Raw genomic sequence first — 14303 nt, 5'->3', positions numbered from 1 at the left:
AAGCCTGAGAAAACTTTAACTCTTTGCATGCACAGTGTGCTTGTGAGCGCATGCGAAAACTGCCTGACCTACCAAACCGGACCACCACGGTCAGTATTGTCTACTCTGGCTGGCAGCAGCTTTCCAGGATCTCAGGCTTTCCCCATCACCTACTGCCAGATCCGTTTAAATGGAGTCGCTGGGCCTTGAAGCCGGGACCTTCTGCATGCCAAGCAGATGCTCTGCCAGGGTGAGCCTCAGGGTTCTGCAGGCCCTTGCTTAGAGTCCGATTTGAGCTCTTGTATGTGAAAGAGAAACGCAGTGAGATGATAAACCAAGTTCCAAGGCCCAGAGAAGCACTGTGCTTTCCTGCTAGGAAGAAGAAGAAGACTGGAGATTTATACCCCACCCTTCTTTCTGAATCAGAGTCTCAGAGCGGCTCACAGTCTCCTCTATGTTCTCCCCCTGCAACAGACACCCTGTGAGGTGGGTGGGGCTGAGAGGGCTCTCACAGCAGCTGCCCTTTCAAGGACAACTCCTGCAAGAGCTCTGGCTGACCCAAGGACGTTCCAGCAGGTGCAAGTGGAGGAGTGGGGAATCAAACCCGCTTCTCCCAGCGCTTAACCACTACACTCGACTAACTCTCTGGTGTCCCAGAGGCTCCGCCAGGAAGGGTCTGCCAGCATCCTGAGTGGAGTATCGGCCCAGTGGATAAATGTAGTTATTTGCAATATCTCCAGGCAGCAGATATGCTACACAGTTATAGACATTTTGCTTCCTTTGCAAGGTGACAAGTGCAGAGAAGGTTTTTTTCAAAAAATGACAAAAGGCCCTTTTCCTTTCAGACTGTTAACAAACCTTTGAAAGAGTTTGCCTGGGTTTTATGGGAGCGGGGGGTGGGGCATGCCTGGACTGGCCTGATCTCTGGCTTCCACAACAAGGGGCTTGTTTGGGGGCTGAAGGGCGTGCCAGCTCTGCCAGCAACCTTGGCATGCGAACGTTTGTTTACTCATGGACTGTGGTGCCCAGGTCCCCGTGTCCCTGCCAGTTCACTCCTACTCTCCTTGCTCACTCCTCCTATCCTCTGGGTTCCGCAGACAACGTTCTCGGGCGGGTGGTGGGGGGGGATTATTTTGGTGTAGCGGTTAAGAGCGCGGACCCTAATCTGGAGAACTGGGTATCATGCCAATAAAGGTTATTGAATATGAATATGGAGAACTGGGTTTGATTCCCTGCTCCTCCTCCTCCACATGCTGCTGCTGGGTGACCTTGGGCCAGCCACAATTCTTGCAGAGCTGTTCTCTCTTGCAGCCCCGCCTACCTCGCCAGGGTGTCCGTTGCAGGGAGAGGAAGGGAAAGGGGATTGTAAGATGCTCTGAGACTCCGAAGTGAAGAGTGGGGTATAAATCCAGTCTCCTCCTCCTCTTTCTCACGAACCATCTTGTGCACCTCTCACCAGCCCCTTTGTCCTGCCCTGCCAAGTTCATCCTTGCCCAGTGACTGTCCAGAAGCATTTATCTGCATTGCAGGTTGGCCTCTCAATCTCCGTCTCCCGTCCTCCCCTGCAGTGCAACGTGCCTGAGGGCGGACTTGTCCCCAAGTCGCTGTATCAAACGGACGAAGAGCCGGAAACCTCTGACCACATCCGCCTCTGGACAGAAACCATCTATCACTCCGCGAGCATCCTCAAAGGAGCTCCCCACGAGGTAGGAAGGGGTGGGGCCTGCGTCTGCTGGTCAGTTCAGAAGGGCTGTCAGGAGTGGCAGACTGATCCTAGGGTTGCCTGACCCCCAGGTGGCACTCGGAGATAACCCACCGTTACAACCAAGGGCAGCTCCCCTGGAGAAAATGGCTGCTTGGGAGGGGGGGGACTGACCCTGCTGAGATCGTTTCCTTCCCCAAACCCTGCCCTCCCCAGGCTCCACCCCCACCCACCCCCCCCGCCCCGCTCTCCATGTATTTCCCAACCCAGACCTGGCAATCCCACTGACAGCAGAGTACGCAGCTCTTTCAGGCCAGGCAAAAGTGGCTTAGGGTGGATTTTGGATTTGCACTAAAAGAAAGGAGAGCTGCTTTTTGGATCAGGAAGGGTTTCCTCAAATGCTGATGGGATGTCCGTTCGTGTTCACGGAATGCCGAATCCCTGAAATGGAGAAATAGAAATTTGCTCTTCCCATTCCTGGATAATTGGAACTTCCAATAAGAAGCGCCAGTCTCTTGGGGCAGAAGCGTGCCATGAGCTGAGGTTATTCTTGGCTTAATTTGAGAATCGCCTTAATCGATCTGTGCTCTGCCTTCTGGTTGTTGGGAAGAAGGGCTCAGGTACCAGCAGATAGGTACGTTCCTATAGGTCGAAGCAGCAGATGAAACGGGCTTTTCTCAAGCAGCATCAAGTGCCTCTTGGGTGTGGTGCTTGAAAGGCAGAGCAGTGGGGCTGGGGAAAGCCTTCTGGCTGCATGTCTGATTTTGGCATGCCTCTGACCTGACAAAGGCCACCTTCCAGCGCTCCCCAGCCTTGCTGTGAAGCCACCCAGTCTGGTCTCAGCAGGTGGTTGATGCTGCGTCTTGAACGCTCCCTGCCTTGAAATAAACCCTCACGAGTGCTCCCTTTAAGCTGCGGAGTCTTGTGAGCAAAAATACTACTTTGTGAGCTACTGGCATTAAAGTTGGGAGCGACTGCATAAAATAGTGTGCTCTCTGGGGCCATTTTTCCGGAGCCAAGACAAAAAATGCGTGAGCTGGAGGCTAAAAGAACCGTGAGCTAGCTCACACTAATTCAGCTTAGAGGGAACGCTGCTTACGACTCAACTCTGAACCAAGGCAGGAGCAGGGCAGGGAGCTGGCTTGAGAAACTCCCAACCAATCTTTGTTAGCGAGCAGGAGACCTTGAGGAGGAACTGGCGGACTTCGTAACCTGACGGGAGTCAGAGGCTGCTGGCCTAGGGAACGTCTTCCAGCCAGCGTCTCCTTGACAGGGAGGGGTTGGCTTTTCCCTCTCCTCCGGCTCCAGGTAGTTGTCGAGATCTTGGAAGGGGAGTCAGTGATCACGTGGGACTTCGATATCCTGAAGGGGGATGTGGCGTTCAGCCTCTTCCACTCCAAGCGGGCCCCCGAGACGAGCTGGAAGGAGGCAGCCGTGCCCAACGCTCTGACCGCTGGGGACAACGTCCAGCTGATTGGCAAGAGCTGGGTCCTGGGGGTGGACTACAGCCGCGTGGAGTCTCCGCTGGTTTGCCGGGAGGGCGAGAGCATCCAGGTCAGTGGTGCTTCCCCTCCCCCTCCTTGTGAAGTGTTTAGGCCAGGGGTGGCCAACGGTAGAGCTCCAGATGTTTTTTGCCTACAACTCGCATCAGTCCCAGCCAGCATGCCCATCTGGAGAGCTACCGTTGGCCACCCCTGCCCTAGGCCATTCGGAGGGCCTTGTGCTGCTTTGCTCCTTCGCAGGCTCAGAGCTTCATGGGATCAGTCACAGATCTGCACTGTGCTACCTGTGAGGTGCCCTCCCTACAAATTCTCTTTCTGCGGATTATTATTGATTTCATTGTCCTCACAAGAACACAAGAGAAGCCCTGTTGGATCAGGCCAGTGGCCCATCCAGTCCATCACTCTGTGTCACATAAGAACATAAGAGAAGCCATGTTGGATCAGGCCAATGGCCCATCCAGTCCAACACTCTGTGTCACATAAGAACATAAGAGAAGCCATGTTGGATCAGGCCAGTGGCCCATCCAGTCCATCACTCTGTGTCACATAAGAACATAAGAGAAGCCCTGTTGGATCAGGCCAATGGCCCCTCCAGTCCAACACTCTGTGTCACATAAGAACATAAGAGAAGCCCTGTTGGATCAGGCCAATGGCCCCTCCAGTCCAACACTCTGTGTCACATAAGAACATAAGAGAAACCCTGTTGGATCAGGCCAATGGCCCCTCCAGTCCAACACTCTGTGTCACATAAGAACATAAGAGAAGCCCTGTTGGATCAGGCCAATGGCCCCTCCAGTCCAACACTCTGTGTCACATAAGAACATAAGAGAAGCCCTGTTGGATCAGGCCAACGGCCCATCCAGTCCAACACTCTGAGTCACATAAGAACATAAGAGAAGCCCTGTTGGATCAGGCCAACGGCCCATCCAGTCCAACACTCTGAGTCACATAAGAACATAAGAGAAGCCCTGTTGGATCAGGCCAATGGCCCCTCCAGTCCAACACTCTGTGTCACATAAGAACATAAGAGAAGCCCTGTTGGATCAGGCCAATGGCCCCTCCAGTCCAACACTCTGTGTCACATAAGAACATAAGAGAAGCCCTGTTGGATCAGGCCAACGGCCCATCCAGTCCAACACTCTGTGTCACATAAGAACATAAGAGAAGCCCTGTTTGATCAGGCCAATGGCCCTCCAGTCCAACACTCTGTGTCACATAAGAACATAAGAGAAGCCCTGTTGGATCAGGCCAGTGGCCCCTCCAGTCCAACACTCTGTGTCACATAAGAACATAAGAGAAGCCCTGTTGGATCAGGCCAGTGGCCCCTCCAGTCCAACACTCTGTGTCACATAAGAACATAAGAGAAGCCCTGTTGGATCAGGCCAATGGCCCCTCCAGTCCAACACTCTGTGTCACATAAGAACATAAGAGAAGCCCTGTTGGATCAGGCCAATGGCCCCTCCAGTCCAACACTCTGAGTCACATAAGAACATAAGAGAAGCCCTGTTGGATCAGGCCAATGGCCCCTCCAGTCCAACACTCTGTGTCACATAAGAACATAAGAGAAGCCCTGTTGGATCAGGCCAATGGCCCCTCCAGTCCAACACTTTGTGTCACATAAGAACATAAGAGAAGCCCTGTTGGATCAGGCCAATGGCCCCTCCAGTCCAACACTCTGTGTCACATAAGAACATAAGAGAAGCCCTGTTGGATCAGGCCAACGGCCCATCCAGTCCAACACTCTGAGTCACATAAGAACATAAGAGAAGCCCTGTTGGATCAGGCCAATGGCCCTCCAGTCCAACACTCTGTGTCACATAAGAACATAAGAGAAGCCCTGTTGGATCAGGCCAATGGCCCTCCAGTCCAACACTCTGAGTCACATAAGAACATAAGAGAAGCCCTGTTGGATCAGGCCAATGGCCCCTCCAGTCCAACACTCTGAGTCACATAAGAACATAAGAGAAGCCATGTTGGATCAGGCCAATGGCCCTCCAGTCCAACACTCTGAGTCACATAAGAACATAAGAGAAGCCCTGTTGGATCAGGCCAATGGCCCCTCCAGTCCAACACTCTGTGTCACATAAGAACATAAGAGAAGCCCTGTTGGATCAGGCCAATGGCCCTCCAGTCCAACACTCTGAGTCACATAAGAACATAAGAGAAACCCTGTTGGATCAGGCCAATGGCCCCTCCAGTCCAACACTCTGTGTCACATAAGAACATAAGAGAAGCCCTGTTGGATCAGGCCAATGGCCCCTCCAGTCCAACACTCTGTGTCACATAAGAACATAAGAGAAGCCATGTTGGATCAGGCCAATGGCCCCTCCAGTCCAACACTCTGTGTCACATAAGAACATAAGAGAAGCCCTGTTGGATCAGGCCAGTGGCCCCTCCAGTCCAACACTCTGTGTCACACAGTGGCAAAAAATTTTATATATACACATACACTGTGGCTAATAGCCACTGATGGACCTGTGCTCCATATTTTTATCTAAACCCCTCTTGAAGGTGGCTATACTTGTGGCCGCCACCACCTCTTAGCATGCAAAAGAATTTGCCCCTTTTGCGGCATTCGTCTTCGTACTCCCTGGTAGTTGCTGTTTGCAGTTTTAGTTGCAGGAAACTGAGACTAGCTAAAAGGCCCTCATTGAGGGAATGGCTGTTTGTGGGTTGGAGTCCAGGCTTGTCATGCTAAAGGCCAGCATGCTCTGTCGTTGGCAGCATCCCAGCTTTCCCTGTTAAGAACATAAAAGAAGCCATGTTGGATCAGGCCAATGGCCCATCCAGTTCGACACTCTGTGTCACACAGTGGCCCCAAAAAATTATATATGTATATACATATATATATATACACACTGTGGCTAATAGCCACTGATGGATCTCTGCTCCATATTTTTATCTAACCCCCTCTTGAAGCTGGCTATGCTTGCAGCTGCCACCACCTCCTGTGGCAGTGAATTCCACATGTTAATCACCCTTTGGGTGAAGAAGGACTTCCTTTTATCTGTTTTAACCCGACTGTTAAACGTATCCCTTGCCAGACAATGCGAAAAAGCAAAAAACCCACTTTGAAAAGTCCTGCTCTGCAACACAGAAGGCGTTTAATTCTGCAATGTGTGACTGAGCGACTGTGGAACACCTCCTCATGCAGTTCATGGGAATGTTTGCCAGATCTTCCCTTGGCCCCTCGTCAGCTGAGAGTCACCACTTAAAAGACACCCTCGACACTCCTTTGCAGCTGCAGGCTGAGGGGGGAAGATGGGTTGCCGTGCCCCAGCTGTCTTTGGCAGAGGCTGACCGGCGTTGCTGTGTTGGCACTGAGGAGCCCTGGCTTTGCTTCCCTGGAGCACACAACTGGGAACCCAGTGACAGCCCAGAGACTGAGGTGGCCTGCAAAAGGCAGAACATTTCCTAAGTATGGAATAGGCCCCATGAGCTGGGGTTTTCCCAGCCTCCTGTCTGAAATGTGCATCAATTTCAGGTCACTTGGTTTTGTAAAAAATCCCCCCTCCCCTTTTTTTACTGTTGGATCCCAAGTAACATAGATAGCTTTTGAAACTATGACGATATTGGATTCATATCCCGCCCTCCACTCCGAATCTCAGCATCTCAGAGCGGTTCACAATCTCCTTTATCTTCCTCCCCCACGACAGACACCCTGTGAGGTGGGTGGGGTTGAGAGAGCTCTCTCAGAAGCTGCCCTTTCAAGGACAATTCTGCCAGAGCTATGGCTGACCCAAGGCTGTGCCAGTAGCTGCAAGTGGAGGAGAGAGGAATCAAACCCGGTTTTCCCAGAAGAGTTTGCACACTTAACCACTACACCAAACTAGCTCTTAGGACACAGCCTACTGTTAACATTTCCGTGACTCTCGTTTCTCTGGCTCCATCGCTTTTCCAGGGTTCCCACGTGACTCGCTGGCCTGGCTTTTACATCCTCCAATGGAAAATGCACAGCCCCGTGGCCTGCGCCGGGAGCAGCCTTTCTCGGGTGGACGACGTCTTAGCCTCCCTCCAAGTCTCCAACCACAAGTGCAAGATCATGTATTACTACGAGGTGCTTGCCTCCAAAGAGTTCAGGTAGGAAGGGGAGAAGCTGTTGCCTCACTCACCAGGTCTGTTTAGGCTATTTACAGGCTGCCTCTCTCACACGGAGTCTGGGCGGATCACACAGAGCGAGGCAGTCCAGTCAACAACATAGAATGTTCAGTAGCCAACGCATTAGGACTGTAGAAGCCTCGAACCACCAGAAAGGAACAGAAGTGCACCGCAACTCTTTACATAGTTGGCTGTACAGAAATGATGTAATAGGATCCTACTTGGGTTTTTTTGCATGCCGTCAAGTTACAGCTGACTCATGGTAGGGCAGGGGTGTCAAACATGTGGTTTGGGGGCTGAATCAGGCCCCCGAGCAACCGGCTGTCATCTGCTTCCTTCTCCCTCTGTCTTGCTTCCTTCTGCATCACAGCTTGCTTTGCCAGGCTTGCTCAATTGCACAGGAGCTGCAGAGCAAAACCTCTATTTTCTCCATTGGCTGAGGCTCCTCCCTTGGGGAGGAAGGGGGGGAAGGGAGAGCCTGCTTTGCCAGGCTCTCTCAATCGCACAGCAGAGCTACTGAGCTAAGCCCCTCTCCCTTCTGTTGGCTGAGACTCCTCCCCCTCCTGGTCCCCTGGGGAAGGAAGGAAAGAGCCAGAGCTTCCTTTGCCCAGTTCCCTGGATCCCATGGGAGAGATACAAAAAAAGCATCTTTAAAACCAATGAGTGCTAATGTTTTAAGCAATATATATATATATATATTTGTGTTTGTCTGTGTTCTTTATGAAATGTATATCTCTGCTACCTCATCTTAACTAGGGGCACACATGGCCCGGTCTGGCCTGACAAGGTCTCATTTATGTTAGATCTGGCCCTCATAACAAATGAGTTTGACACCCCTGCCACAGGGTTTTCAAGGCAAAAGACCTTCAGAGGTGGTTTGCCATTTTCTGCCTCTGTGTAGCGACCAGTGTTCCCTCTAAGCTGAGTTCGTGTGAGCTAGCTCACAGATTTTTAGCCTCCAGCTCGCACATTTTTGTCTTCTCTCAGGAAGGACGACCCCACAGCACACTGCTTTATGCTGGAGCTCACAACTTGAAGGCCAGTAGCTCACCAAGTAGAATTTTCGCTTACAAGGCTCTGCAGCATACAGGGAACATGGGTAGCGACCCTGGCACTCCTTGGAGGTCTCCTGTTCAGAGCTGACCCCCACTTAGCTTCCAAGATCTGGCACAATCTGGCTAGCCTGGACTTACCAGGGCAGGATCCTACCCACAGTGCACTGTACGCACCAGGCTCGAGTACAGTCCCTAACCATTTACCCAAGTGAGTTTGCGAAGCGTTTTGCACAGTCCAGCTTTTTTACTTGCTCAGAAAAGCCCTTTTGGATAGTTTCCTGTAGCTTGCAGAGAAGGCCTGGAGGGTGGGAACCTCCGTGGGCAGGATGTAGTGCCTAGGTTTGCTGTGTGTAGTCCCTTATCAAACAGAACGTGGCTGTTCCAGCAGCTGACCTGCTTTTTCCACTAAAGCCTCTCTGGCCTAAATCCAGCACGGTGGCGTGCCAATCGTGTGGACGTGCCTCAGAATCAATCCCGGGACAATGCAGTATTGTTTGGTTTCCCGCTTGGGGAACGGCCTCGTGAGCTCAGCCTCCCGAGCCGGCGATGCTCTAGACTTCTGAAGGTCTGAGCTGCTGCCGTCAGTCTCTTCAGCTCTGTCACTGACATGTGTCCTCTGGCCCAAGACATCGGAGGTCTTCCCAGGTGAATCGGCGTTAGCCCCAAATCCCGTTAGAGGTAATCCTAGGAGCATAGCTGCGGAGAGGACAAAACAGTCGCTCTATCTGATCCTCTAACGGGGGGTGGGTGTCTGCACTGCCAGATTCCCTTTTCCACAGAGCATGGCAGAACAGACCCTTAGGACTTTAGTCAGGTTAGAACAGAGAAAAGGAAGTCCTTCTTCACCCAAAGGGTGATTAACACGTGGAATTCACTGCCACAGGAGGTGGTGGCGGCTGCAAGTATAGCCAGCTTCAAGAGGGGATCGGGTCAACATCTGGAGCAGAGGTCCATCAGTGGCTATTAGCCACAAGGTATAGATGGAACTCTCTGTCTGGGGCAAGTGATGCTCTGTATTCTTGGTGCTTGAGGGGGGCACAGTGGGAGGGCTTCTAGTGTCCTGGCCCCACTGGTGGACCTCCTGATGGCACCTGGGGTTTTTTTTGGCCCCCGTGTGACACAGAGAGTTGGGCTGGAGGGCTTCTCTTATGGATGGGCTTCTCTTATGTTCTTATGGCTTTGCCTTTAATTCTGACAGCAGGCACACCTTTGAGGGGCAGAATGGGGTGGCGGAGGGAGGCATGGCTGGGGACAGACGAGAGCAGAGGGAGTGCTCTCAGTTTCTCTCCTTCTGCCACCTTTCTCTTTCCTTGCAGCTGCTTATGCACAAACACTTTTTCAGAATCCCACCTTTCTCGCAAGGGGGCTCCGGGTGCCACGTACGGCTCTCCTCCTCCATTTTGTCCTGTCAAGAACTGAATGAGGGAGGAGAGGGCGAGAAAGCGGCTGGCCCAGGCTCTCTCCCCCATAACTTCATGGCCAGTTGGGGGGCTGAAGCTGGGATCTGCTGGGTCCCGCTCGGATCATCGTCACCAGGTGTGCTTTCCCCGCACCACAGCTTCACGAGCATTCTTCTTCATCTAGAATAGGATGGTGGTAGTGGATTTATATCCCGCCCTCCATTCTGAATCTCAGAGTGGCTCACCATCTTTTTTCCCCTTCCTCCCCCACCACAAGCACCCTGTGAGGTAGGTGGGGCTGAGAGAGCGCTGACAAAAACTGCCCTTTCAAGGACAGCTCTGCGAGGGCTATTGCTGACCCAAGGCCGTTCTGGCAGCTGCAAGTGGAGGAGTGGGGAATCAAACCCGGTTCTCTCAGATAAAAGTCTGCCCACTTAACCGCTACACCAAGCTGGCTCTCTAGGCTTATCTAGGGGTAAGTGGCTTGGGAGAAGGGATTTCAGAAGGGGAATCTGAATGGGCCTAAGGGTCCCAGCCCTCTGCCCGGCTGTCCCTCCCCTCCCCCGGCAGAGAAACAGATCATGAATCCCATGTTTCACCTGTGGGGTCTTGCAGCAGAAGACAGTCGTGTTTTTGTGTGTGTGAGAATGAGAGATTTCAAAAACTCCCTCTTGTTAAGCTTGCAAAGGGGTGGCCCTTTTGGTCCATTATAGCAAAATACGCTTCAACGACTCTGGACGGACTTCACGCCCACCTCTCTGTCTCGTCCTCCATCCCCTTTCCTTCTAACCCACCCTTTAAACAGAATTCCCAGTTCGCTTTCCCTCTGCATATCTGAGGAAGTGAGCCGTGAGTGACACAAGTTCCTTTTGGAATAAGAACATAAGAGAAGCCATGTTGGATCAGGCCAACGGCCCATCAAGTCCAACCCTCTGTGTCACACAGTGGCAAAAAATGTTATATACACACATACACTGTGGCTAATAGCCACTGATGGACCTGTGCACCATATTTTTATCTAAACCCCTCTTGAAGGTGGCTATACTTGTGGCCGCCACCACCTCCTGTGGCAGTGAATTCCACATGTTAATCACCCTTTGGGTGAAGAAGTACTTCCTTTTATCCGTTTTAACCTGTCTGCTCAGCATTTTCATCGAATGCCCACGAGTTCTTGTATTGTGAGAAAGGGAGAAAAGTACTTCTTTCTCTACTTTCTCCATTCCATGCATTATCTTGTAAACCTCTATCATGTCACCCCGCAGTCGACGTTTCTCCAAGCTAAAGAGTCCCAAGCGTTTCAACCTTTCTTCATAGGGAAAGTGCTCCAGCCCTTTAATCATTCTAGTTGCCCTTCTCTGCACCTTCTCTAATGCTATAATATCCTTTTTGAGGTGCGGCGACCAGAACTGCACACAGTACTCCAAATGAGACCGCACCATTGATTTATACAGGGGCATTATGATACTGGCTGATTTGTTTTCAATTCCCTTCCTAATAATTCCCAGCATGGCGTTGAATGGATGTTGTTAGTCTTAAGGGGGGCCCTGGAATTACCCCCCCCCCCCAAATTTTAGTTTTAAAGTACTCTGACCAACTTCATCTGAGTCTCATAGAATCAGGGGGCTTTTTGCTGGATCCCCACTTGCGGGCAGGACAGCCTGAAGAGCTCCATCAGCCCTCACTGAGGGAAATCAGAGGTTTCCCAGGTGTCAGCTCAATTCTCCGAGGATCCCTTCAGATGCTGGGCACGTCCTGCAGCTGAAGGGGAAGAAGCAGGCGACAGCATTCACACACAAAACAAGCCAACTGCGTCCTTTTTACGCACTTGGGTATCATTAAGGGTGCCGTGTGACAATTAGTCCTGCTTCCTTCCCTCCCTGAAGAGAGCCAGTTTGGTGTAGTGGTGAAGTGTGCAGACTCTTATCTGGGAGAACTGGGTTTGATTCCCCACTCCTCCACCTGCACCTGCTAGCATGGCCTTGGGTCAACCATAGCTCTGGCAGAGGTTGTCCTTGAAAGAGCAGCTGCTGTGAGAGTCCTCTCAGCCCCACCCATCTCACAGGGTGTCTGTTGTGGGGGAGGAAGGTAAAGGAGATTGTGAGCCACTCTGAGTCTTTTGAGATTCAGGGTGGAGTATAAATCCAATGTCGTTTTCTTCCTCCCTCTCAGGGGATCCATGTCGAGCCTGGAATCCTGCAACAGCGGCTTTTCCCAGCTTAGCGGTGTGACGACCTCTTCCAACCAATCACAGAGCAGCTCACTCATTTCCAGATAACATCCTCTAGACGGGCGCTGAGCGCCGAGAAGTCAGTCGCCTCCTGGGCCCAGATGGTCTTCCTCAGGTCTGCCCCGTGGACCGAACCAAAGAGCCAAGCGGCTAGAACGGCAGCACTGAGCAAACAGCTTTCGGGAGGCAGCAAAGAACGGCAACTTGGATGCGGAGCTCTTTTTCTGGGGAACCTGCTTGAAAATCCTTCTTTTTTCTTTTTTTCCAAGGAACGAACTTGCGAGCTTCTAAATTTGCAAAGGCTGGCGTTCCTGGACTGTTGTGCAAACACAGCTGTGCATTAGAATGCATATCCCTTTCTTCTTTTTTTTTTTTTTTGCATGAATTGTACATAATTCCTATGGTTAAAGGGCTCTTTCCAGTCAGCATAACTCTTTTGTAACCGCAGAGCTATCTGATGTCGCCTTACCTGTTAGGACCTGTAGATCTGTCTTCACGTGTAGCAAAAAAAAAAAAGAATAACAACAACAATCCTAATGTAGTTTTGGAGGGGGGGCATCAGCCACACCACTTGGGTTTTTTTAACAAGGCACAAAAGCTGTCTCAGCAGCAGGGATAAGATCGATTCTGCTAATACATATATAAATGGATGCGGGCGGGCGGGAGGGGAAGAAAGACCCATTTCCAGATTCCCCTAAGTGGGAAACATATCTCGGGAGTTTAGATGCCTGGATATATTGCTAGCTAACTTACTTCGGTATCCCTGAGAAAAGACCCAAATGATGCACGCACGAGTTTTCCTACAGTGCCCTGAAACCGCTTCTTTCTTCAAGGAGCAGCACTGATTCCCCCCCCACCCCCTGCGAATTTCCCTTTTTTTTCTCAGGTCTACGAGCAATAAAATGAGTGAAATCCCTACCCTGCCCCCTCTCTTAGGGTAGGAAGCGGATCGCATTACAAAAAGGGCTAAGCAAAGCAATATTTAATTTCTGTAGGCACAAAAAGCTCTTGCACAGCGATGGGGGGAAAAATCGTTTTTGATAGCGGGAGCTAACTCAAGTTTTTTTGGGGGGGGGGCAGGCACTTTAAGCGTGTGTGCAAGGGTTGGTGCAGATGTACGAAACTTAAAACTCTTAAGGACATATTTATTCAAACCGTATGAAGGTTTAAAATTATTAACTTATTTTTTATCATTTTATAGGTGCAGCTAAGCTATTTATTATGGACCCTCCCTTTTTCTTGCACTCAGGTGTTGAGGCTGCAAAGGGTTGGTGTGCGTGCGTGTCTTGTGTTCCAGTCCTCCCAGTTTCACTGCTGGCGCACGGACTTCTCACGGGATGACTCTGGACCGCGACACAGAGAGTTAAGTGCACAGCTGTCCATTTAAGCTCTTGAATGTCGTGAGGGGTCAGACGTGAACCGCTTTTGCCACCAAGGACTGGGGACATGCAAGGCCCCGGACTTTGTGACATCCTTCGATGCAAAAAAAAAAGGATCACATCGCTGACTGCACAAGCCTTGATTGACAGAGGCGGTGATTCCCTGAAGGCAACGTACTTGCAGAAGGAAAGGAAGCCGGGCGTGGAAAATGGGTTCTCCTTGGCCAGGTTGATTTTTGCTTCCCTTAATTGGGGACGGTCTCTCTGGGAGTCAGGCCCGGCTGGATTCCAAACACCTTTGCTTGCTTTCTTCTAAAAGCTCGCTGCGTGGCCAGCCAGGAGCAGTCGCTTCTGCAAAACGCATCCCAGCTTGCTGATTCCCCACATAGAGGGTCGATAGGGAATTAACTGCCGGAGCTCGTCTCGCAAAGGGAATACCTGGCCCTTGTTTTGTGGAGTCTGCTGGAACATGCGAATTCCCTCGCCGGGAACGCTTTCTTTACAGCCGCGACAGCCCTCTTGTCTTTTAAAAAAAATGTTACGGACCGTGTTTGGAGCACAGAAACGCAGCCAGAGGAAGAGCTAAGCGCACACAAACCTGGACGTTGCCGCTTTCCTGCTTGCGAGAACGCTTTTCCAGGCAAGGAGAGACGCCGCGTGTGGCGGAATAGTAGTTGGGTCCTCGATGAAAGAAATTTCCAGTTCTCTGTGGAAGAATGAATGATGATGGCACAATTAAGAGAACGGTTCTGATATCATGCATGCTCTGTGCTGATTTTTTTTTAAAAAGAAAAAGTCAAATGGCGGCTGTTCACTTTCTGGAGCTGCTCCGCAAATAGTATTTCCCAGCAGCGCTGGAGTCGGACACTTAGGGAGATGGGACTAAAGAGGCTTGCCGGAGAAATGGAAGAGAGTCTCTGATTTTTAAAGATTGCCTCAACTGGAGCAAACTGAAGCCGCT

At 51.2% G+C, this 14303-nt stretch overlaps 1 protein-coding gene across 1 annotated transcript in view; it reads left to right on the top strand.

Annotated features, from left to right (window-relative positions):
* Positions 1–12494, top strand: part of SEC14L5 (SEC14 like lipid binding 5) — a 36579-nt gene extending 24085 nt beyond the window's left edge. The window contains exons 12-15 of the mRNA XM_060260904.1: positions 1548–1685; positions 2990–3235; positions 7085–7263; positions 11906–12494. Of these exons, the coding sequence (XP_060116887.1) occupies positions 1548–1685; positions 2990–3235; positions 7085–7263; positions 11906–12011 (669 nt within the window). The 3' untranslated portion in view covers positions 12012–12494. The remainder of the gene's footprint in view (positions 1–1547; positions 1686–2989; positions 3236–7084; positions 7264–11905) is intronic.
* The last annotated feature ends 1809 nt before the right edge of the window (positions 12495–14303 follow it).

This window comes from Heteronotia binoei, chromosome 20 (assembly GCF_032191835.1).
Source record: "Heteronotia binoei isolate CCM8104 ecotype False Entrance Well chromosome 20, APGP_CSIRO_Hbin_v1, whole genome shotgun sequence".
In the NCBI taxonomy this organism is placed as follows: domain Eukaryota; kingdom Metazoa; phylum Chordata; class Lepidosauria; order Squamata; family Gekkonidae; genus Heteronotia; species Heteronotia binoei.
The sequence above is the reverse complement of the archived record's forward strand: the minus strand, read 5'-3'. Positions and strand labels throughout refer to the sequence as shown.